The sequence below is a fragment of the Triturus cristatus genome, chromosome 9 (assembly GCF_964204655.1).
Source record: "Triturus cristatus chromosome 9, aTriCri1.1, whole genome shotgun sequence".
Taxonomy (NCBI): domain Eukaryota; kingdom Metazoa; phylum Chordata; class Amphibia; order Caudata; family Salamandridae; genus Triturus; species Triturus cristatus.
Window position 1 is genome coordinate 1,023,448,260 of NC_140592.1, and position 26,059 is coordinate 1,023,474,318.

General features: G+C 46.6%; 1 protein-coding gene across 2 annotated transcripts in view; it reads left to right on the forward strand.

Annotated features, from left to right (window-relative positions):
• Positions 1 to 26,059, forward strand: part of PGF (placental growth factor) — a 195,919-nt gene that overhangs the window by 63,595 nt on the left and 106,265 nt on the right. For both annotated transcript variants that reach the window (XM_085626739.1, XM_085626738.1), the window contains one exon: positions 14,274 to 14,310. In XM_085626739.1, coding sequence (XP_085482865.1) covers positions 14,304 to 14,310 — 7 coding nt within the window. In that variant the 5' untranslated portion in view covers positions 14,274 to 14,303. The remainder of the gene's footprint in view (positions 1 to 14,273; positions 14,311 to 26,059) is intronic.

The window sequence follows — 26,059 nt, forward strand, 5'->3', positions numbered from 1 at the left end:
CCGGGGGCTGAGTAAGCTTTTTGCGGTGGAGCGTGCCCACCGGGTCCCTGGGGGCCGCCCCAAGACCGGTGCCCCGCCGCGGCCTATTATTGCCCGGATTTTTAATTTCCGGGACAGAGACGCCATCCTCCAGACCTCCAGGCAACAGGGACCGGTCAGGCTGGACAACATGGATGTACACTTCTACCCAGACTTTACTCCGGCGGTCCAGAAGCAGCGACAGAGCTTTCTTGGTATTAAACGTCGCCTAAGGGACCTAAACCTCAAGTACTCAATGCTCTTTCCGGCTAAGCTGAGGGTGGAGGTGGATGGCCGTACGCACTTCTTCGACCGGCCCGAGGTGGCTGGGGACTGGTTAGATACTTTGCCTGGAGATCGGGGTGGGGGGGGCGCGGCTGGCGGGGAGGGCCCGCCGGATCAGAATTGAGGGGTGACTGTATAGGCCTTGCTCTGGATATTGTTCCTTTACCATATATTGCTTTCGTATGTTCCCCTCCCATGGAGGTCGGGTGGGGTCTGCTGGGGGCTTCCCTCCTCCTCGGGGGGACTAGTTAGTACTTAGCTATGGGGCGACAGGCACACTGCACTTTGGGGGGGCTGTCTGGGCTCATGCAGGGGTGCAGGGAGGGGGGAGTTCTGTTGGGACCGGGGGGTGGGGGGGGTGTGTTGTTTGTTAGCACCGCAAGGCAAACCCGCAACTGTTTTGTTGTTTTTAAGATGCTCGGTGGGGGGCGACCGATTGTTTTGACGTATGATGGGGGGTAGGGATTTGATTGTGTTGTCATGGAATGTTAACGGCCTGGGGGATAGGATTAAGCGTGGTGTGGTCCTGCAGTATTTAAAACGTATTTCTCCAGATGTTGTCTTCCTGCAGGAGACACACCTTATAGGTAACACCTTTCATGCAATGAATCGGCGGGGATATCGTTTGGCGGCCCACTCCGGCTTCACTTCGGGCTCGCGGGGGGTGGGTATTATGGTCAAGAACTCGCTCCCGTTGGAGATTGACGAGGTGCGCCATGATGAGAGGGGACGTTACACTGTTCTGGTGGGACGAATGGAGGGTAGAGTGTTTATCTTTATATCAGTGTACGTCCCGCCTGGGTTACAAGCCACTACATTTGCGGACCTGGGGCGCCTCCTTCTGGACCTTCCGGGTGGCCTGTTGGTGGTTGGAGGGGACTTTAACGCGGTTGCCTCTGGGTCTATGGATCGCCATCCCCCTAGGGACCTCCCCCGGGCACAGGCGTGGCTGCCCGGCCTTTTAGACACGCTGGGCCTGGTGGATTGCTGGCGCTTAAAGCATCCCGTATTGCAACAGTACACCTTCCACTCGGGGGCCCACGGTAGCCTCTCGCGGCTTGATTACATCCTTGTCCCGGCGGCCCAGGCAGGGAGGGTGGGGGAGGTGCGCCATTTGGCACGGGGTATCTCAGACCACTCCCCATTGTTGTTGCATTTCGATGTCTTCCCGAGGGGGGATGGCAGAGTGGCCCCGATCAATGCATGGTATTTGCGCGACCCCACCATTCGTGCCGACTTGATCAAATCCTTACAGCGCTATTTCGATGAGAATGTGGGGTCGGTCCCGTCTGCCATCTCCCTGTGGGAGGCTTTCAAGGTGGTTCTTAGAGGGGAGGCCCTCTCCTTTATTTCCAATGCCCGGCGGCGCGAGCGGGAGGAGGTGACCCGGGTTGAGGCCGAGATTGCAGAACTGGAGGGTGACCTGGGGAGCGGGGTAACAGACGCCAAGTTGCATGTTTTGCACTTAAAGCAGGCGGCCTATCGGGCCCTCGTCACGGAGGCGGCCAGGGGCCTCAGTAGAGAGCAGCAGGGGCGATTGTATGATGTGGGTGACAAGGCTGGCAAATTGATTGCGTGGTTGGACAAGAGGGAAAGAGCGAGCCGCGTGGTGCCTTTGATTGAGAGCGTGGATGGTGTGTGCGTCACTGAGCCGGAAGCCATTGTCTCCTGCTTCGCGGATTATTTCCGCGAAGTCTACTCCCCGGTTTCTCCCTGCTCGGAGGAAGATTCCCATGCCTTGCTTCGGGACATCGCACTGCCCTCCCTTACGGTGGAGGACAGGGATTCGCTGGATGCCCCGCCCACCTCGGACGAAATTGCCTCGGCTATTCGCTCGGTTGCATCCGGCAAGGCCATGGGCCCCAATGGTATTCCCATTGAGCTATACAAGCTACGCCCGGATGTGCTGGCGCCCCACCTGCGCGCGATGTTCCTTGCGGCCCACTCGCAGGGCTCCCTCCCGCCGGACCAGCGTCTGGCTACAATTGTGGTGATCCATAAGGAGGGGAAGCCCCGTGAGCGGGTCACATCCTATAGGCCGATTTCGCTTCTGAACGCGGAGCCCAAAATCCTCGCCAAGGTGTTGGCCAACCGGTTGGTTGGCGTGGTGGGCGATTTGGTCCACCAAGACCAATCGGGCTTTATACCACACCGCAACACGGCGCTTAATCTGCGGCGCTTACACGGGGTGCTCGCGCGTGTCCCATTTGTGCGGGAGCCGGCCATCTTGGCGTCCTTGGACGCCACCATGGCGTTTGATACGCTCGAATGGCCATATATTTGGGCGATGCTGGCGAAGTTTGGGTTCGGCCCGGGTTTCGTCAGCTGGGTCAAATTGCTATACTCGGGCCCGTTGGCGCAGGTGGTGGTGAATGGGCGAGTATCTGCCCCATTCGCGCTGGGGCGGGGCACGCGACAGGGTTGTCCCCTGTCGCCTCTCCTGTTCGCCCTGGCCATGGAGCCCCTGGCGGAGTGGTTGCGGTGGCACCCTTCTATCCGTGGTCTCCGCTGGACCCCCGAGCATGAGGACCGCGTGTCCCTCTATGCTGACGATATCCTTTTGTATCTCGCCTCCCCGCGCCAGTCACTGATCGTCCTGGTTGATGTTTTGCGCTCCTTCGGTCGCAACTCAGGCCTGGTCATCAACTGGGCGAAATCCTGTGTCTATGTGCTCTCCGGGGAGGCCCCGGTCTTGCCACGGGACTGTCCGATCCAGATTGCCTCCCAGGGTTTCCGGTACCTGGGTATATATATCACTCTTGACCCGGAGGCCCGCTATGAGCGGAACTTGCTGCCCCCCCTCCAGCGTCTGAGGGAGGACGTGGTGCGCTGGCGGCGTCTGCCGCTCTCGCCGCTCGGCCGAGCGGCCTTATTTAAAATGATGTCCCTGCCGCGCTTCCTCTACGCCCTCCAGAATACCATGGACCTGGTCCCGGCACGCTACTTTCGCGAGGTGGAGGGCCTCCAGCGGCGCCTGTTGTGGGACGGGAGGCCGCGTATTGCTCTGGCTAAATTGACGCTCCCGTGGTACGATGGAGGGGTCGCCCTCCCGGACATCAAACGGTATTACTGGGCCTCCCAACTAGCTGCAATTAATCATGGCCTTTACGGGCCCGCCTTGAACCCGGCATTTGAGATGGACAGGACGCTTCTGCCCGGTGCCGATTATAATCGAGCGCTCTACTCTGGCGCGCCCGACTCCCGTTTGACGGGACCGACGCGTGTCATGGTGCGTGTCTGGCACGCGGCTAATGCAGCTATGGGGTGGAAGGACCGTTTGACCCGAGCGTCTCCGCTGTATGCATCTGAGAGGTTGGGCTCCCTGTGGACGTCGAAGGGCTTCGAGAAGTGGGACACGATCGGAATCAGCACGGTGGGAGATCTCTGGACGAGGGGGGGATTCAAAACTTTTGAGACGCTGCAGGCGGAGTTTCAGCTGCAGGGCAGTGAGTACTTTCGGTACCTACAGGTCCGCCATGCGCTGGGCTCCGTCTTCCCGGATGTTGCATCCATTCCGGAGTCTTCCCCCCTGGAGGACAGAGTGCTAGATGGCCATGTCCCGGACAGCACGATCTCCCTCATATACAAAAAATTGATTAACGATAGATCGTGTCTGCTGACTAGTCTCCGCGAGGCTTGGGTTGCCGACGGGCTGGAGCTGGACGACGAGGATTGGATCTCCGCGGTGGCCTCTCCGAAAGAGGTGGCCATCCCGGCTCGCCTTCGTTTCGTCCAGCTCAAGATCCTTCACCGGGTCTACGTGACGGGGCCAAGGCTTTTACGTATGGGTTTTGCCGGTGATGGAATGTGTAAGCGTGGCTGTGGTGCGTTGGCGACTTTCATGCATATACTGTGGGAGTGCCCGAAGGTGGAGCGATTCTGGCGTGGTGTGCATGAGGTTCTACGAATGGTTACGCGTGTCGCGCTGCTGCCTGAAGCGAGGAGATGCTTGCTGAATGTCTGGGAACCAAATGACTACTCGGTCCCGCAGGCGCGGTGGGTGACTCTGGGATACATGATAGCCAAGCGTGATATTGCCCAATTGTGGGGATCCCAGAGGCCCCCTGCGGTGTCGGCCTGGAAAGAGCATATGGATTGGTGTATGTTTCGTGAAAAGGTGGTGTATGTGGCGAGGGGTAAGCCTGGGGCGTGGATGAAACTCTGGGGCCCCTGGAACGCCTACCGCGGGGGTATTTGTGAGCCGCCGCTGCTACCGGCGGCCTCGCCGGCTCCGTCTCCCTAGATGGCGCCCCTCCCTTGGCCGCGGGCGCGCGGTCCCCCAGTCCCTGATCTACTCCCGTCCCCCTCTTCAGAATTTTGCTGCTGGTTTGGATCCCCCACTTATGGAGCACGTGTTGTCACTTTGGATTGAGGGTTGCCTTGCGGTTGTGGTTTGTTTATGTTGTTTTGCTTTAAGAAAATGGAACCGTACTGTGGGCATGGAGCTGTGAGGCCTGCACCATTGATCACTCCTGTCTTCCTACTGTGCACCGCTGAGAAAGTTTTTTGCTGTATGTATGTAATATGCTTTTGATGCTCTAGCGGCCGGCCGTGTGGTTGTAGGCCCATACCTGTAACTTCTATAAACTGCAATAAACGGTTTCAAAAAAAAAAAAAAAAAAAAAAAAAAAACTATGCAAACAGAAGATAATGTGTGGAAATGGCATCACTTAATATATTGATTTCTTTTGATCGTATTAAAATATTTGTTTCCAGCACACTTCAGAATTACAAAAAATGTGCTTCATTAGTGCTTTCCTAATTCTAATATAATCTAAAATATTTGCACAGTTCATTTACATACATTTAAATTTTGTTGTGTGGTAGAAAAACATTGTACTGCCTTCCCCAGCACACCCCCTGTACCCAGCATGATTGTTACATAAATCCTCAAACTTTGAAGTCGTAGAAAGAATAGCTAATGCCAAGCTCCTTCAGAAGACAGAGCCTAACATTTGACTCTGTCTTTGAATGCTTAGCAAATGTGACAAGTTAACAAAATTTAAAGCCATGTTTACAGAAAGTACTAGTGGAAGAATACAGTTAACAGGCTATTCTTTTTGGGAGGGAAAAAGACCTACTGGACAGCCAGCCTAAAACAAATAAAGCCAGCAAATAGAAAGCAAGCAACTGTGAGTAATAAAACACAAAGCCAGTGGTAAGCAATGGGCGGAATGTTTTCCAAGGGAGGCTTTCCCAATGTCCCGAAGAAGTCTTTACAAACTAGACTACTGCATTGTCTGGTAGGCTTCGACCGAACAAAGTTCACATCATTCAGTACTTATGTCTCAAAGATAGTATTGGACTCTAGGCTTGTTGTGATCTCTCTCTCTTTCTCTCTATAGCCCTCTTTCTGTCTGATGTCCCTTTATTATTACATTTTTCGAACTGCAGGGCTGTGGTATTTGGAACAAACATCACAAGACCGTATTAGAACTCGCAAGGTTATTAATTAATCAATAAGGAGACCAATATGGGACTAGGAGCTGTATAATTGAAGCATGTGACCTTCTTTATGGGACACCTTAGTCTTGAGGAAAGTGCTAGACCTGTTGGCTATCCATGCACTGAAACTAGTAGACAACTTTTTAAACAGTCCTTAGACATATTATGTGCAGTATTTTTAATCATATGATGGGCTGGTGATAAAAGGTTTTTGTGTTTTTGCCTGTGTTGCAAATAGGTTCCACCCATTTAGTACTTCAGGATTTTTCACCAACTCATCCAATTTTGACCTTTATTGTGGGTGAGTCTGCCTATCGGAGTCTCACGCACGGTAATTTCACAGTAATTTAACTGAACGTGTTCGCCTTTTAAGATAAGGCTAATGGAGTGCAGCTAGGGTCAGGGGCACTGAACTGGTTACAAGTGAGCACATGTATGGGCTGCATGTGTGAGACTTATCGTGTGTAGCCCGGTAATTGCAGCCAGGTAGACTGGCGCTGAAGTGGCTCTTAAAAGATAGGTGCTTGACCTGGGGTAGGCCTTATAATATTAGTGAGCATTTATAGATAGATCTGTAGTACTTTTACTGAATGCACGTAGGTGAAATCAGCCTTTAAGTGCAAGTTTGCTCCATTTGTGCCTACACAATCCAGCAAGGTGTCAAACCGGGGCAAAACATGCACACTGAGTTTGAGTATGCATCCCCCAACACAGTAAATAAAAATCTTATGGGATAACAAGAATTGTCATAATTCTCTGGCTCAGCTCAAAATCATATGCCAAGCCTTTGTCCCCCCCGTTTCACCCCCACTAGGCCACGTTTATTACTCTGCTCCCCAGCAGAGGTGACAAAGGTCTCCCTACACAAAAGGAGTAATTATCAGTGATTGACCCAGTTCCTGGGAGCGAAATGGTGGGTGGGGGAAACCTGCATCTGGTATTTAGCTGTTGCACTGCACCTGGGCTGTGTCAGCCCAGGCACACAGAAACAGAGGCCCAAGTCCAGACAACTGAAGCCAACACAGGAGGAGCTCCCCTCTGAAGTTATGGTGGAAAGGAAATTGGCAGTGATGTCAGCCAAGGGTGGAGCTGAGGTCCTTGGAAGAGCTATTCACAGAGAAAAACTTCACTGCACCATATTGGATTGTCCCAGAATGCGTTGGGATAGGGGTTGCAGGATGATGTGGCATCCTAGGATTGGTTAGGGGTGCCTAGCGTCTTGAACTTTCCACTCCTCCTTACAAACCCCTGCTTAACAAGACCCTGGATCCGGAATGGACAGCTGGAAAGAGAAGCCACATAATACCCTGCAAATATGGTCTAAAGACTTTGTGTGCTTTGACCCCCAGGACTAGATGGGTCTCTGCAGGCCTGTTGGCACTGGCCCTTTTATGCCCCCTGAGGCCCAGTGGGGGAAGTCCTAGATCCCACTGCCCCCCTGAGTGCCCTCCACGACAGACAGGAGGAGGAGACAATTGTTGCAGGGAACCGTAGACCCAAACTCCCAGCCATTTGCACCTTTTAGAGGTCAGGGGCTAGATCTCACCACCAGGAGCAAAAGGAGACAACAAATGTGAAAATCAGCCCAACAGGGCCCAAGATAGGCTCCTTTAAAGATTTTACTCTTGACCTGAAAGCAAACTGAGAATGTGATGCTTACAGTAACTTCTACTATTCTTCCTGGGGTGCACCAGGGCCCAAGGGTTGGTGAGTCTTTGTTTAAAAGAATTCTTGGGAAGAAGAGCATGCATGGAGCCTCCACTCCTGAAGCCAGTTTCTGGCCCAGTAGGGCCCATCTTTGGGCCTTAATAAAGATGCCTCAAAGAAGCCAGGAGCTGACTTGGGGCTGCTCTGGCCTGATACTTCTCTGTCTGCATTTCTTATGAGCAGGGGAAAACAGTGTAGGTCCTGCCATAGGCAGGAAGCAGCAAGATGGGTTGCTCCTGCACGGTGGGAGCAGAATGAATGTGGCTGGCTTCCACAAAGCACAACAGGATGGGTGCTACGCCGGGGAGTCCGTGGGGTCACAGTGGCTTTGGAGCTCTCACCCCACATCACCCACCTTGAGTAGAGCTATCTGGACGCACTGGGTGGGAGCAGGGCACCCTCAACCTAAAAACATTCCAGGAGTACACCAAAATTCCTAGTGAGGGCTGATTTTACACATCCCCTCCCTCGTGATGCTGCAAGGAAGGGCAGGGCCAACAAAATTAGTAAGTGTTGTGGGGAGCTGCAGGGAGTGCAGCAACCCCCCAGAAATATTTTATAAAAACTAGCCCTAAGTCTCTTTACCATTTTAAAACTCTGCCAGAATTGGGGCTGGAGCTCTTCAGCTGTGAAGAGCGGGACCCTTTGTGATTGGTCCTATGGCTACATAATGTGGCCTCAAGAGAGTTAAAAAAAGACTAACACGTTTGTTGTTAAATCATATGTTTTATTATTAATTTGATTGCTGAACATGGCCATGCTTTATTAATAATTAATGCATTTGCATATGGTTATTGATTCCATCAGTTTTAATGATGAACCATCAACATGTTATTGTTTTATTATTGTTACATTGGTGGCAAAGCCAATAGGCCTAACTGATATACTGATGTGTTGTAATTATAAGGGTTCATGACCCTCTAGGAGCGAAAAGTGAAATAAGGGTGTCACCAAAGGCACTTCCATCTACCTGATGTATATATTTGTAAATTAATGCATACTACTTAGTATTGTTTGTGAAATAAATGTACTTTTCCTTTTTAAAGAATATCACTGACTGGACATTAATTCATTGAATGGTGTTATTGGGTGGCAGCTAGTGGAGATTACTAACTCACATTACCTCCACTGAGTCGGCTTTGGACTGCTCTACTTCTTTACCCTGAGAGTGTTTAATGCTACAATGGGCAACAATGACCGCAGAGACCGTTTTGCCGGAATTTCCTTTTGGAGTTATAGTACTACTATTATTGGAACGCTGTTTCTTTTGATTTCTGGCCTTGAGAAAGCCCTAGGCATGCCAGCCAGTTTGGGCGAAACAAGTGTCGACTGCGCTTTGTTACATCAGGCTCAAACCCTGATGTTTTCAATAAAAGCACATCAAAAGCAAAAAGAATCTCTTGGGCATTTATTCCTGAAATAAACCATAAACTTCCTAGGCATGGCCTGTTTTTCCTGAATTACATTTGTGAACATATTACTTTTGAAGCACTTACACCCTTCACAACTAATAACCCAATTTCTTATAGCCCACCTATATTTTTACACTGGAGCAGTAGTCGGGAATTTCATTTATTGTTAGCCGTACACACTGCACTTTGCTCTACAGTGGTTTCACCACCAATAAGACACTTCAAGAGTTATATCAAATTATGTTTCTCTCTCGGTGGGATGCTTGCTATATTCACAAAGGTATAACTCAGAAGGAGAACTGGTGAGTGGAAGGGTGAGGTTGCCCTCCATAAAAAGCGCCCATGCAAGTAGTTTTGAGGTTCCTGTAAGGTTTCAATAAATTTTTCTCTGCTGTACCTTTCACAGTTCTGAATATTGAGATTAGAACTGCCATAGGTCTATTTAGTGCCTTGCATTCCTAGTGAGGTTTGACAATTAGCCCTGAGGTATACAATTGTATGTGTAAAACTAACATACCTAGTTTAATTTTTAAACAAACAATACCCTATAGTATGTGTGTTCGTAACACCCACATATGAGTATAGACAGATCTTTGACCAGTAGTAGATTATAATACCATATTTCTTATTTTCAGGTGTCTCCTTCAATACGGATTTTCACATTGTAATGCCTTATTTTTCTCTCTTCTTGTGACTGATTGATAATAATGAGGCAACATGCTGTATGACATGATAGGGTTAACCTAGAAATATAGTTACCATGGCATATCAAGTCAAAGAAGTTGGAGTGCTTCTGTATGTTCCCAGCTTAGTGGAGCCTTCTCCAAAGGTCTGATGTCAGTGAAGCACGCTTTGGCTATATGGACCACTTAAGTTTCCATATACCCGTGGAAATCCCTTTGATGGAATTGTGTCCTATTGCCCTTCTTCTTCCCTGGAAGAATCGCAAACACAGCTAAAAAAAAATCCAGATTGGGAAGGACTGTTTCTCCCAGTTTTGATGACTTTTTTGGATTATCAGATATCAAGAAAATATATCCTTTTTCTGAGAAGAGTTAATGCCTTCAATTCGGAGTGTTGTAAACGTCTCCACTATTTATTTCCACAACAGGATAAGTGGTCCTTCAATAAAAATCTAAAGAACCAAGCTGGTTTAGCTGTGGGGTATAAACGGTCAGGCATACACTCCCCTGTGCATGAGTATCGCCAAACAAAACATCAAGTTTAGTGGAATGAGTTCATAAATATATTTGACACAACTATATATTTGCTGGGTGTTTCCCATAGGTTTTCAATAGCTTAAAGTTGCCAAGTTCTTCTCATGTCCACTCAATTCCTTCTAAAGCAAATTACTTTTTTAAGGGCTTATTTAGCGATTGATGAACTATACTCTGTTTTCACCAAGGCAATTGAGGAATATACTAGGATGCTCTTGTTGACTATATCCCGCCATAATATGTGATGTCTCAGGGGCTCCAGTGAAAGCACTGAAGATTTGCTGTTCAGGTACTGTCCAGTGCACCTGCACAGCAAAGCTTTTTTAAACTCCCAGATCTGGAGTTTGTTTTTGAAAAGAAAAAAAAAATTATCGGGAAAATATAGGGAGTTTTCTCCAAGAGCGTAGGGGATATTTATTTGTGTTCCTTTTTAGGGCCGCCAGGCTTTCCCTGATGGTCCCAAACAGGAAGGCAATACATCAGAACTTCTGGCCAAAAAAGGGTTTATGATCTTGGGGTCCTTCGACGATTAGCCTAAGGTTATCTGAGCGATTGAACTGGAACTTTGGCAGACAAGGTACTCCACCTTGCATGTGTTGGAGTACCCTGTTCGCCAAACTCTAGCTAAGGCCCTATAATGGGTCGCTCACTCCAGTATTCACAGTGGCAAACATATTGCCTCACCAGAGCTGTCTTCTGTTATACTGTTGTGAGTGCTCCAATTATCACTTCTCTCTTTGCTTGAATGGGATCCCGACGCTTACACACCACAATCTAGGGAGGTGACCATCTACCTGTCTCTCCGCTTTAGCAGTAGGGAAGGGAATTTTTCAATTAAGGGCATTTGAATAAAGAGCTGAGGGGTGCCATTCTCATTAGTTGAGGGAGAAGTCGCAGGAATTCTCACAACGTGATGCCAATTTGGGGGAAAAGTTTACCTCAGCCACCTGAACTGGGTCTTCTGAGCACCTTCTCCAAACATCAACTCCAACTGACTTCTCACGACAGTCACACACCACAATCCACATGGCCTTGACTAGCCATCTAAGTATCACACAGCCATTCAGAACAGTGGAGCATAAATATACTGCATTTACATAACTAGACAACTAATTGCTGCAGTGCAGATGGCAGGTTCATTCACCATGTGCATACCTCTAGTTTCGAAATGCACGTCCAAAAACAGGATCGCTGAATTAAGTTAAAACAAGGCGACACCATAAGGAAACCTACTGACCTCTCTGACCTTCTCAAATGTACTTCCGTTATTTCTTAATAACAGTATTGTATGAAAATGTTTAGAACCCCCCAACTCCAGCACGAGGAGCTGATTAATTATCCTACATCCTTTTACACAACACACGCTTCTAATCCATGCCATGCTCACCCTTATTTTTCGGTCTTGCCTACTGATGCAGCGCATGCGCTGCGCGCCTTGGCGAGACCTATTGTTGTCGGTTTGGTGGGCAAAGGGGGACATGACATGTGCATGCGTGTGGAACAGGAGATGTGCACGCGTACGGCTCGCGGCGTTAGCACAACTCCTGCTCGCACCATACGCGTGCACATCTCCTGTCTGGCGCACTTACGTCAGCTCCCCCATGTGCCACCGCTGACTGCAGCTCATCTGGTGCCCTGCATGGACTGGCAGCCCGGGTCGCCGCCCTGGTGAGTCACTGTAATCGGCGCTGTCCTGTGCTTGCTGCCACTCAGGAAGAAGTCTTCCCTGCCCAGTGAAGTCACTCACTTGATGGCCCCAGAGTGGCCCAGGAAGCTCTATAACTTGGTCTGGTGGAAGCAGAAGTGGGACTCTTGCTGGCTGACCCCAATCTCGTAGTGCCAGTACGCCAGCCAGTGGCCACACAGCATGTTCGCCCCGCGGAGAAGGTCTGCTTCAGGGTGTTCTCATCACTGGCAGAGAAATGGGGGCTAAAGTAATCCGCTTCAGCCCGGCGAGACTTGGTACCCGGAGGCGGCACATCCTTGGGTACCTGGATCTTGTTACCCACGAGGACACTACCGAATGTGCCCGACTGCCCCTCGTCGTCAAGGCCCAGGGTAGGGATGTTACTTTTCACCTCTTGGTCCAGCACACCAGACTGCACCATCTGGTCTTGTTTAATCGTGTCCCTGCTCTGTGGACAAACAGTGCCCTCATACATATCAGACAAACGCTTCACCAATTCATGGTTTGGAACAATTCGCCTGATGCCCAGCTCGCCTGTAAAGTGATAAAACATAGAAAACACTTAATCTTATTTTTAACTTTGGTTTTGTAACTATTAACTTGTATACATTACATTATTTGGGTATTCCTGCCACTTGGTGGCTGAATCCAGAACGCATTTTGAATGCGGTTTCTTGGCCGAAGGGGGACAGGACATGTGCACACGTGTGGAAGACAGGAGATGTGCACGCGTACGGCTCGCGGCATTATCACAACTCCTGCTCGCACCATACGCGTGCACATCTCCTGTCCGGCGCGGCGCGCTTACGTCAGCTGAACTGAGTAAAAGAACACACCGCGAGATGTGTGTCGGTGCCCCCTTCTGACACCCCCTTGGATCCGCCAGCAGGACCCCCATGTGCTACCGCTGACTGCAGCTATCCCGGTGCACTGCATGGACTGGCAGCCTGGGTCGCCGCCCTGGTGAGTCTCTGTAATCGACGCTGCCTTCTGCGTTTGCATCAGATGGACCAACATGCTGGGTTAATACATTGACATATGGAGCATAATCCAAGAACGGCACATTTGCTGGTGCTTGGCAGAAAACACTGATCAATATTAAAACCAATATCAATATTAAAAAGAATGAACACTAGGCCTGTTAGATTACGTTTGTATTAAACCGCCTGTTTATCAGTGTTTGACCCCAGTGTTAATCCTCTGCCACATAACCTACAGGTTTGCGGATTGAGAAATGTACAGTAATGGGGTGAATCATGCATGATTTCACGATGACAGAACTCATTTAGACTGTAAATGTTGCAATAACCTCCCCTCCTAGCCCCTGTGCTTCGGTAATTCCATTTTAAAAGGAGCACAAAGCACCATAATGTTATATAAATACCACTATGAGTAAACGCAGCATTTACATCAATAATGCCTGCACTGTTTACCCAGCAGCTGCAACAATTTTCAAGAAAATTGATTCAGAAGTGGAAGGCTAGCGGGGCTCAGGGTTAAGACAAGAAGGCTGAACTGTTGTTTCCAATCAATAAGCTATACGTCCAGAACACGGCGTAAGTGATGGAAATGTGCAGGCTGGGACTGGAGTAATAGAAGAGCTACAGAGCTGAAAGTGGCACCCGGGAATCTAACAGCTTCAGTGCCTCACTGCTGTAAATAATGAAAAAAATGTAATTTATTGTGGGCCAAAGGGATGGAACCGCTGCATCGGATACCTGCCAGTATCATTAGCATAGCTTGACATTGATGGAGAACTCAGCTTCGCCCCCCCCAGCTGTTTTAAAAACACTCTTGAGAAGGACTCTTTGGGATGTATGCTGTTTCTGTGTATACTGACCCAAGTTCTGTCAAGTTACCCAATCTGGTAGTAAGTGGATTTATTTTAAAAGCCGTTGTAATAGTTCTTAGTTTTCAGAATGTTTAGTTTTTTGGCAAGTGGTTTTTTTTCCGTCTGGCCGGTGTCACTTCCACCCTTTTAAATAACAAACACGTCCTGCTTCCTTCTTTTCTAAGCACACTGCAGGCTCATCTTGTTAGCGCTATATATAAATGCTATTACAATGACAGTTCACCAAATCCAGCCACAACACTCAAAACAAATACACATGGGTAAAAAACATTGCCATTTACAACGCTAATAGCTCTAACTCTAGCAAATGCGAGACCTGTTGCATTGCAAATGCTTGTTATACCTTGCTTCAATGCTATATTCAGTCTTTCAGTCAATCCACTAGTCCCTGGGTGACAAAGAGTTGAACCGAGGAAGATAAAGATGTAATTAGACAGACATGGTGCTGAAGAACAAAGTCTGAGTAAATCTAAGGAGCTGTGCTGAGCAACAGCAAGCCGACGCTGCTCCTTCCGAACTCTCTCTCAATGAGCCCACAATTGTACCCATAAAGCCAGTAGACCTCTGACTGAAATGGCACCATTTAATTTACCATTCTAAAACTTCCCATATAATACACTCACAAACTTTACTTTGTTTTATTTTCACAGGCGTTCAACCTGCTGAACCGGAACGACACCATGGAAGGTATGTTGAGAAGCCACAGGATTACTTTCTAAACTTATTCTTCTTCTGTGTGCATAGTTCTGTGCTCTTGGAGGTAGTCGGTCGAAAGGGTAGGGATAATGTAGTTTGCACTTGCAAGGAGCAGAGTTAGTTTAGGAAGAATTTGGCAATGTCACCACTTTCTAAATATAATACATTTGTGGCTAACTTCCATTTCCAGTTATAGTGTGCTCATTGATGTGGTCTTTAGGTGATTGAAGTTAATGTACCTGTAATTGTTCACATGTTTCTTCTTCCAGTCTAGATCTGGAAGTGGTGAGCTAAGAAACATTGCCTCCTCACTAGACAACACTGCAGGTGGGCAAGGAAGGACTGAGCCAGAGTCAAGCCAGTAGGCTGACGGGACTGTGGGAGTCACAGTAAAGCCAAGACATTACAAGTGAAGCGTGAACATTCAAAGAAAAACAATATAATAGAAACGTATTTCTCAGAACTCAAATAATATAAAATCCAAAATTAAATGAATTACAAAATAATAGCATCTTATTCTCAGAACACAAATAATATTACATCTAGAATTCAAAGAAACATTAAATAATAGCAACTTATTTCTCCGAACTCAAATAATCTAAAAGCTATTTAGTGAGAAAAACATAGAAGAAAATCAGTTAATAAAAACTGTATTCATTAAAAAAAATGTGGTCCCGCCATAGAGAGGACCAGTTGTGGGACATCATTTTAAAACTGTAGTAGAAAAGATTAGGCTACATAAAAAGGAGGAGGCTGGCTAGGGGAAGGGTTCAGAGGAGGAACGAGGTGTGGAAAGAAGGGGGGTACAAAACAAAATAGAACAATGAGCAGCATGGAGATGGAAACAAATCAACTCATTTAAAAAAATGAATGAAGCAGATGTTTTGGGAGAGTGTTCCCCCAAAGCAAGTGTGAGAGAGGAGAGGGAGAAGGAACACGAGAGTGGAAAACAGTGTACGTATTTTCTTTTTTTAAATGAAACACAACCCTGTAGCTTGATGTGGAAAAGAAGGTCCCATTCTGTTCTATTCTATGAAGCCCTTGTAGAGGTCTTGGCTACCCATGTGCATCCCAGCACTGGTAGTGCAACACAGACTAGCCAGAGGGATCTAGAGGGAGCTGTTCTGGAATAGCCAGGTCTTTAATGGTTTACGAAAGGGAAGTTCCTTTTTGGATGATCGCAAGGGGTAGGGAAGGATGTTCCAGAGTTTGGCCACATTATAGCACATTATTTTGCTCTTCTAATGGTAGGTACCTTGGCCAAATGTGCATTCCAGGATCGCAAAGTTCTCCCAGGAGAATAGGAAGAGATCAAGGATAGAGGGATTGAAGGCCCTTTGTCAAGGAGTGCACTGTGGGCAATACAGAGGGATTACAATGTCATTTTCTCTGCCCCTAGGAGCCAATGGAGGGTGCTCAGGGCTTGCTGGGCACATTTATGTCTGGGTATGTTATACAGTATCCGGGCAACTGAGTTCTGTACCACCTGCAGTTTCCTTATTGTGGTTTTGGGGCTCCCAAATAAAGGGAATTACCATAGTCTAGACGAGAGAGAATGAGATCCTGTAACACTAACCTTTTCGAGGTTGGAGGGAGTACATGGATAATTTTTCAAAGCATCCTGAGAATGCAATAGCAGGTAGCCGCTAACTTTACTGCTTGGGAGTTAAAATTCAAGGCTATATACAGCCACATTCCTTGACGCCTTATGGCTGTTTTTAGGGCAGGAGGGGAACCTAAATAGATCAGCCAGCCCAAACTCATAAGAGAATTAAGATTATTGCCCAGGATCATGAGCTCCTTTTTTGTCTCCATTAAGCTTAAGTCTAGTATAATGGGGTGACCCAGTGCCCCTCAGAACCTGGGAGTAAAGTTTAGAGATAAAGTTGGTTCTCTCGGGAACAGAATTACTTTTTAGCTTTACTGAATAAAACAACAATATATCTGTGTATGGAACTGCTTATTCATACAATTGTGTCGTTCTTTGAATTACGCAAAAAGAAAAAAAAAACAACAACAAAAACAAGGGAACACACAAATGATGATTGAATCAATCAATGTATTTAAGGAACTACTTTTTTTCTTTTTTTACATTATAAAGTGTGTGAATGACACTAATAGGCTGTCACACAAAATGAACAAATACAGCAGCGCAAGTGCTGAGGTGACAAGATGCAGAACAGTGCTGGTTGGTGAAAATATTATATACAGTGAAGCATTGTGAGTTAAAAACAATTATTTAGATGACATCCATCCCTAAGTAAATGGGTCTCCGAGGCACTTGGGGTTTTAGTTTTCCTTTTGGCGTGGAGCTGTAAGAGTAGGGTCAGAATTGTCACAAGCGTGTCGACCTAGGTGTGAGCGTGGAGTATGCGTCACAGCGGGTCTTCTTCAGGACTGGGGTAGCGAATGTTGACAGTCTTGTAAAATTCTAATCATGTGCGGGTCAAGATCCACCATCCGTTTAGGATCTTGCGAGATTGTGATGAATGAATAATCTGCTTATCATGCGCTGGGAGTCTCAAAATGAAGTCAACAAGACCCACTATACGGTACTAATCTTGGGCGAATATGAATTCCAATGATTAAGGGTCTTGAAAAACGGGTGCGAGTGTCCTGTCTGTGCTTAAGGTAGGAACTATTCATCCACCTGGCAACTTTATCTAGACAAGTGGTGATTGGAAAAGAGGTCCACTAAAAGCCTGTAAAAAAAACCAAAAAAAAACCAGAGAGAGCCCCTTTCCCATATAGAATAATGGCATTTACAGCTTAGAAAAATCAAGAGGAAAAAATCAGTTTTGAGAAAAAGAGTCTTTTTACCACAAGGCATATCGAATCATTTACCCATAGTAACATATATAAAGACTGATATACCTGTCCTAAGGGGTTACTGGAAACTGGACACATGGGAACTGACTGACTGGAACACCAGAACGATGAGCTTTACTTTAACGAGGACACAGGAACCGTAACATCAGAGGTAGATTTGTGGGAGGCTTACAAAGTAGTGATAAGGGACCAGCTGATTGCCCACGTAGCAGAGAATAAGAGAGTGAGCAGCTGTGGCCCGTGCAAGTAAGAGTGGTGGGGCTGTGGGGTGGATTTCGACTGAGGATGAAGAGGTAAAACTAATTATTTATTTAATTTTCCCTCGTGGTAGTCTGTCAAATCCACCCCAACCCAGCCCCACCGCCATACTGCTCTTACCTGCACAGGTCATGACTGAGAGTGAGAGACAAGGAAAATAGGGGCCTGGAGGTGAAACTACTGGCTGGTAATGGGAATTTGTGGTCTCGTCCTTATTGGACCTGGCCCAAAAGATCGAGGGCTTGAGACAGAAATGCAGAACCCATACACAACAAGAAGCAAGGTCCCAATTCAGAGAGAAACAGGGCAGGCTTTATGAGGTGGGCAATATGGCAGGGAAACTCTTGGCCTAGTTGACAAAAACGAAGGAGGGGCCGCAATGGGTATGTGAGATCAGGATAGAGGCTACTGTGAAGGCAGAGACCGCTGCTGCGATTGCGCAGGTCTTTGCCACTTATCTAGCAGGCCTGTATAGGGCAGGGTCCAGAAGCAAAATGGGATTCTTAAAAAGTTTAATTAACTACCTCACAACCCCCAGACTGGGAACTGAGTAGTGCCGCTCTGTGGAATGGCCTGCCACTGGAATTATTTTAAAGTGTGAAATCCTTGCTGGTGGGTTTGTTTCTTAAGATGTTCTATGGGGCCATAGAGAAAAGTATACTTCCAATGGACCTCAAAGGGGTGACAGTGGTACTGATTCACAAGACGAGAAAAGCACCTAAGGACGGTGCCTCTTATAGGCCAATATCATTGTTGAATGTGGAAACAAAGATATTGGCGAAGGTACTTGCGAAGCACTTGATGTAGGTGGTGGACTTCCTAGTCGCCCCAGGCCAATTGGGTTTTATGCCCTGAAGAGTGACGAGGCACAGCCTGCAGTACTGGCCTGGTGCTTGGCATGTAAACATTGCATAGGCGTGCTGAAGGATGTCTGGCAAGATGGAGATGTGATTCCCTTCTCAGAACTACAAGAAGAATACAAACTAACGGGGAACCAAATCCTCCAATACGAGCAACTGAGACACATACTACAAGGATACTAGCCCTCCTTACAGACATGGTGGAAGAGTCACCCCCAAGAATATAGGGTGTTGAGGACTGCCCTGAAGAGCCATGCAACATCACAAATTTACTCGACTGTCCTTCAACATGGTTTTGCACCATTAGACACACTGAGAGAGAAATGGGAGGGAGACTTGGGTAGATTGGAAGATGACTGGTGGATGGCATGTCGGTATCTGGGAGAGGTAGCAATCATGGCAGGTTTCAGGCTGATCCAATTAAAGTTGCTCCACATGGAATATTATAGTACAGCTTGGCTTTTCTGGACGGAGAGGATTAAAAATGATCAATGCCCGAGGGCCTGTCATTGGAAAGGTACCCTATGCACATGATCTGAGAGTGCCCGAGAGCTCAGGAATGCTGGAGTAAAGTGGGATGTAGAATTTCGGCAGTGCTAGATTGCCAGGTGGTTCTCACCCCCAACTGGTGTCCCTAGGTATTTGGGGCGAACAATCCCTTGACCATTACTCGCTTCTTTTCTGCAACGTGGCCCTGGCGGTAGCATGAAGGGATCTGAATAAATACTGGGGGAAAGAATTGCTGCCCTCTTTGCAGGAGAGGGGGGAGAATATGGACTGGTCATAAGAGCTGAGAAGCTAGTATACCGGGCACGAGGATGCCCCCACAAGTTCGAAACAGATCTGGGGCCTGCGGAAAAACATAGCAGACCTGGCCTAATGTTTACTGGCAGGAGCACAGGAGAAACAGGACAGTGGGGAATCGATTGGACGGTGGGGGTGAGATGACGACTGTGCTATGTTTACTTCTGCAAGGACACGCTGTTCGGGTCTGACCTTTTAAATGTGAATTGGATACAATTTGACGATAGCTCGACAATATGCCTCCTGAAGTTGGTATCGGTTTGTTACAGTAGAGATCTATGTATGAAAACTTAATAGAAATATTATTATTTTTTAATTTAAAAAAAGGCATTCAATTCATGTGCTTATTCCAAATGGCAAATGCCATTCATCCTGAAAACTGTGATTAAACAATTGAGGTGAAATGGTTTCTCAGAAGTGAAGCTGCGTGCAAACCACAGAAAGACCTGTCCTATAAATAGCAAGCATGTTACATTCGACAAGATTCTTCGCAATTCAAAAATAGTGCGTTTATGTCTACATTTGTTATGGTTCCGTTGCATACAATAGATTACACTACTGCATTTAGTGTCAATCCAAACCCCATTGGGTGTTTTTTTTATCACAGAATAATGGCCAGATGCAAACACATGGCCCCCAATGCAAAAACAACAATTGATGGACAGAATGCAGAACAATGTCATACATTCACCCCAGTACAGAGATCTGGGCCTAAATCCATCGTTTTTTTGCTCACCATGCCATTCCAGTTTGAACCCAGCCATATGCAAATCAGTCTTGACCCTGTGCCCCATGGGAACAGTCCAGCCCGAACTGCCAAGCCAGGTCCTCCCTGGACTGGAAACAAGCATCCTAGGACCGGTTTCGGGCTTTCAGCCCTCGTCAGCCAGGATAGCCTGATTCCAGTGGCATGGAGAGCAAGGGACTCACGTCTGAGCATACCCTTCCCACTCGGGGTGACAAATGCAAAAACAACAATTGATGGACAGAATGCAGAACAATGTCATACATTCACCCCAGTACAGAGATCTGGGCCTAAATCCATCGTTTTTTTGCTCACCATGCCATTCCAGTTTGAACCCAGCCATATGCAAATCAGTCTTGACCCAGTGCCCCATGGGAACAGTCCAGCCCGAACTGCCAAGCCAGGTCCTCCCTGGACTGGAAACAAGCATCCTAGGACCGGTTTCGGGCTTTCAGCCCTCGTCAGCCAGGATAGCCTGATTCCAGTGGCATGGAGAGCAAGGGACTCACGTCTGAGCATACCCTTCCCACTCGGGGTGACAAATGCAAAAACAACAATTGATGGACAGAATGCAGAACAATGTCATACATTCACCCCAGTACAGAGATCTGGGCCTAAATCCATCGTTTTTTTGCTCACCATGCCATTCCAGTTTGAACCCAGCCATATGCAAATCAGTCTTGACCCGGTGCCCCATGGGAACAGTCCAGCCCGAACTGCCAAGCCAGGTCCTCCCTGGACTGGAAACAAGCATCCTAGGACCGGTTTCGGGCTTTCAGCCCTCGTCAGCCAGGATAGCCTGATTCCAGTGGCATGGAGAGCAAGGGACTCACGTCTGAGCATACCCTTCCCACTCGGGGTGACAAATGCAAAAACAACAATTGATGGACAGAATGCAGAACAATGTCATACATTCACCCCAGTACAGAGATCTGGGCCTAAATCCATCGTTTTTTTGCTCACCATGCCATTCCAGTTTGAACCCAGCCATATGCAAATCAGTCTTGACCCGGTGCCCCATGGGAACAGTCCAGCCCGAACTGCCAAGCCAGGTCCTCCCTGGACTGGAAACAAGCATCCTAGGACCGGTTTCGGGCTTTCAGCCCTCGTCAGCCAGGATAGCCTGATTCCAGTGGCATGGAGAGCAAGGGACTCACGTCTGAGCATACCCTTCCCACTCGGGGTGACAAATGCAAAAACAACAATTGATGGACAGAATGCAGAACACTGTCATACATTCACCCCAGTACAGAGATCTGGGCCTAAATCCATCGTTTTTTTGCTCACCATGCCATTCCAGTTTGAACCCAGCCATATGCAAATCAGTCTTGACCCTGTGCCCCATGGGAACAGTCCAGCCCGAACTGCCAAGCCAGGTCCTCCCTGGACTGGAAACAAGCATCCTAGGACCGGTTTCGGGCTTTCAGCCCTCGTCAGCCAGGATAGCCTGATTCCAGTGGCATGGAGAGCAAGGGACTCACGTCTGAGCATACCCTTCTCACTCGGGGTGACACATGGCCCCCATACTTTCCGAATTAAAAGGGGAGTTTTGGCCTCCTGGACATAGTTATTATGGCCAAGAGCTCCAAGGGTCTTATTGCAGCATTACACTGAGAGGTAAAGAGCCCGATCCCTCCACACAGTATCCGTGCTCCAGCAAGGTGGGATGCAGATCTAAATGCCTCTGTTTCGGATGAAGTCTGAGAATATTGCTGCTCATAGATGGCCGAACTACTGCCTAGTACCAGACCGCGACTAATTCATTATCTTTTTTTACATAGACTGTATCACAACCGACTGGCTTTCCATAGATGTCAGCTGAGAGCTGACTCACATTGTGAAAGGTGCAGAGAAGAGGGAGCGGGAATCATCCTTTTAGCATGATGTAGGTGTATCCGGGCGAGAGTATAAGTTATAAGTTGATTAGGATAAAATATCCAATTGATGCAAGTAGATCAGATGATGATGGTAAGATATTCGTGCTTTTATTTGTCTGCTAGAAAAGAAAAGAGATGGCACAGCCAACACGTGTTTCGCCCTCTAACTGGCCGTCAGGCCTAGGGCTTCCTCAGGGCGGGTAGTCACGTAATGGGGTATCAGTGGGTTTCTGCGGCTTTGGTCACCAAAGCCGCAGAAACCCACTGAAACCTGGCATTAGCCGAGACCGGAGAATCTACGGGTTCACAAACCCTTCCATTTACTAAGATACCCCATTACGTGACTACCCGCCCTGAGGAAGCCCTAGGCCTGACGGCCAGTTAGAGAGCGAAACACGTGTTGGCTGTGCCATCTCTTTTCTTTTCTAGCAGACAAATAAAAGCACGAATATCTTACCATCATCATCTGATCTACTTGCATCAATTGGATATTTTATCCTAATCAACTTATAACTTATACTCTCGCCCGGATACACCTACATAATCCTACTTCAAATTAGGGGGATAGGGGCCTCTCCCCCTGTTTCTGGGCCAGAAACAGTACAAGAAAGATACATGCTTATTACATGACTAGTAAGGGATGAGGATCTTTTTCCCCTCACCTACATGCAACATCCTTTTAGCATGGTCATGTCCTGGAATCTTCAATTTTTAGACTTGAGTTATTAACACCATCCAGAAAATGGTAGAATGTTCTTTGCAGTCATCTCCTACCATGGCCCTACTGGGATCGGTCGAGACGATACCTTATTCCAAGAGAAAATGTATTGCTGTAGCACTACCGTTGGCGAAGAGACTGGCTGCACGCTTTTGGGGAGGTCACGCATCACTAAAATAAAACATTGGCTGTCTGATCTCACATACTGTAATGAGCAACTTGAACTTAATATGGACCTGCTGCCCATTGCTTCCCGCCCAAAAGATATGTGGACATGGTTCAGACAATATCTAACTTCATGGTCAGATGATGAGGATGCCATCACCCCCTCTCTCCGCAGACAGGGGAGGACCTGGAGGAGACTGGGGTGAAAGACACTGTAAATGGGGAATAGATGAGCTAGTAGATCGGTGCAGGGACGTGGCTTTTGGGTATGTGGAGGGAACAATGAGTAATGTTCTACTTTCATACTGCTATGTTCCAATACAGCAAATTTCAGTAAACAATGAAAAACATTTTTTTTAACTGAAAAAGATTTACGAAAACGCGTCCCGCAATGTTGTTAGGACTGACCCAAGCGAACATTATATTTTCCATGTGCGCTACATGAATGGTCAATGTTATTATACAATTTGCAACATTATATGTCATATGATATAACAAACACTGAAGTCAATCACTTCTAGGAGTTTCCAAATGAAAATGAGACACATTGAGAAGAGTGGTTTACTTCAAATCTCACACAATGGCTAAATGGGGAATCTGTAGGGATGAGGGATGCACTCATTACTTCTCACTTCTTGTCAATTATTTTCAAAGAGTGCGTGCTGATTGGGTTGGTGCCCCGCCCGAATGGCACCTGGAAACATTGAAGGAACAGGGGCGACGTCTCGCCCCAAACCCAACGCACAGCAAAATTGTGCCTGTTATGGCAGTCAAATGTTTCTTTCATATTTATCCGTGTAATTTCATTAATCAGAACTTTTTAGTAACCATTTTCGATTGTGTCAACATTGTATACATCCACACGTGGAATGGAATGCCGATTTTCAATTTTCTAGTGTAAATGGTGGGCCATCCGAACCTCATCCAGAAACACGAATGACGCAAATTCATCCAAAACAGCATTTTATTTATGTAAAAACCCAATGCATTTCGGGCCGAAATTGCCCTTCATCAGGGGTCACTGTAATAACAAACAAACAATACACGTAATCAATTAAAATCATGATTAGACATAGCGTTAATTTTTGTACATGCAAAGGTCAACGTTTTTCTTGTTTATACCGACATTGCGAGAAGTTATACGTATCTATCCAAATAAAAACCACTCGAGAGATAAATCTATGGATCGAAACCAATAGACCTTAAATGCGTCGTGAACTATTCCCACTAAATAATGAACATGATTCCCCATGAACCAAAACGGTAAATAAACTGTGATTTAGGCCCTGCCTTCCTCGTATGGCTCATGCTTCTTTACCGCAATTGACTAATACTTCTGTCTCCATTTTCTTGACATACTTAGGTCACCTTACACGTATCGTCATCCTCACGTAGCCTTCCTTTCCCTCCGCATGCAGCCCAACTTGCATTGTATCTCACCTCGTACTAACTCTATCACGTACGTACTTCACTGCACTATACCGTGCCACTCTCTTCTAATTTAGTTACCCCATGTTTACAAATTTACTCAACATTGTGCTGCAGCGTGAGTCGACAAAAATACAAGACTCCATACCTGTCATAAATGTTAAAAGCGGACCGCTTCATCTCTCGTCCGTCGGAACGTTCGCTACACTCAAGGCTGTAATTCACGAGCAATCATTCCCTCCCTTTTTCGACCTCTATTTAACCACGCGCTCCTATCTATCATTACTCCCAATTGGTTCACTGTTTACACGTTACCCGCCCTCAAGGTTACATTGTAACACGGCGAAAAATACAAAGAACTACGTTTCCCACAATACCGCTACATGGTTGACAGTTAATACAAACATTAACACATGCAATTTTTTAATAGTTCATGAAAACATCATTCAAACATTTGTTTGCTGAACTCAATTGTTTACTAAACTAAAATGTTATTAAGTGCGAATGAAGGTTTCTTCAACTTGTTCCAAATAAATGCCATGCCAGCTTGTGTGATGAACCACGATGTCTCGCCTCGTGTGGATTCAAACAAAGTTAATGACTTTTGAATTGTTCTTCTATCTTTTTCTTCGGTGCTATCCCAATGTCGGGCAGTCTATTCAACAAGAAATTGTAGGGATGAGGAATGCACTCATTACTTCTCACTTCTTGTCAATTATTTTCAAAGAGTGCGTGCTGATTGGGTTGGTGCCCCGCCCGAATGGCACCTGGAAACATTGAAGGAACAGGGGCGACGTCTTGCCCCAAACCCAACGCACAGCAAAATTGTGCCTGTTATGGCAGTCAAATGTTTCTTTCATATTTATCCGTGTAATTTCATTAATCAGAACTTTTTAGTAACCATTTTCGATTGTATCAACATTGTATACATCCACACGTGGAATGGAATGCCGATTTTCAATTTTCTAGTGTAAATGGTGGGCCATCCGAACCTCATCCAGAAACACGAATGACGCAAATTCATCCAAAACAGCATTTTATTTATGTAAAAACCCAATGCATTTCGGGCCGAAATTGCCCTTCATCAGGGGTCACTGTAATAACAAACAAACAATACACGTAATCAATTAATCGAAACCATTTAAGCCCAAGTTTTTCGGCTACTTAGTATCAAATGCAGCTACCAAAGTTATCACCTCCAGTTTCTATTTGTATCAGAAATGATCATGCTTTATGCATAGTTCTCTTGTAAGATCTGAATTTGCACACTGTTCAATAAAGCAGACTTGTTAAGAAATAACATGAAAAATGTACCTAAAACTATATAACAACTTTTATATTAACAGGTTAGTCAAAAGAATTGTGCCTTAAACTCTAAAGAGAGAAGAGCACAAAAAACAATGATTAACTACAAAATGCGTAATATACATTAAATAAATCAGTAAAATACATGAGACACTTTGAAAGCTACAGTTGTGGATATGAAAATGTGTTCACATTTGCACCACTGTACTTTTATTTATTTTTGCGGGGGAAATATTTTTCTTTATATGGGAATCCTATTCCGTGGTACTCTTACTCTAACAGAAGGACTCTGACCTGGCACAGGGCAAACAATACAACCGTATGGACTTAATATTTGATACCTATCCCTTTCAGAGTCACGAATATGTAGAGCCAAATTTGCCTGTTTCTGTTAAAATGAAAATGTTAAGGCTCAGATTGTTTTATATCCTGATGAATGAATTTGAGGGGTAACGACGGAACCCAGTTTTTAAAGATAAAACTGCTTGTTGACTTGGCGAGGGGCAACTGAATCCCCTCTGCACCTTTCATGTGTCTGTCCTAAACTGTTGCATTTAAGAAAAAAGCATTTACGACTTATGTTCAACAGGGCAAAATCAACTGTGGAGGCTGTCAGGCACTGTTCTAGCATTAGGGAAGACAGTGCAATAACAATGCTGACGACATTTTTAAATCGGGCTTATAAAGCCCTATCTGCATGATTTAATTACTTATTTATACACCCTGATTTGTCTCTTTTGGATCTAAGCAA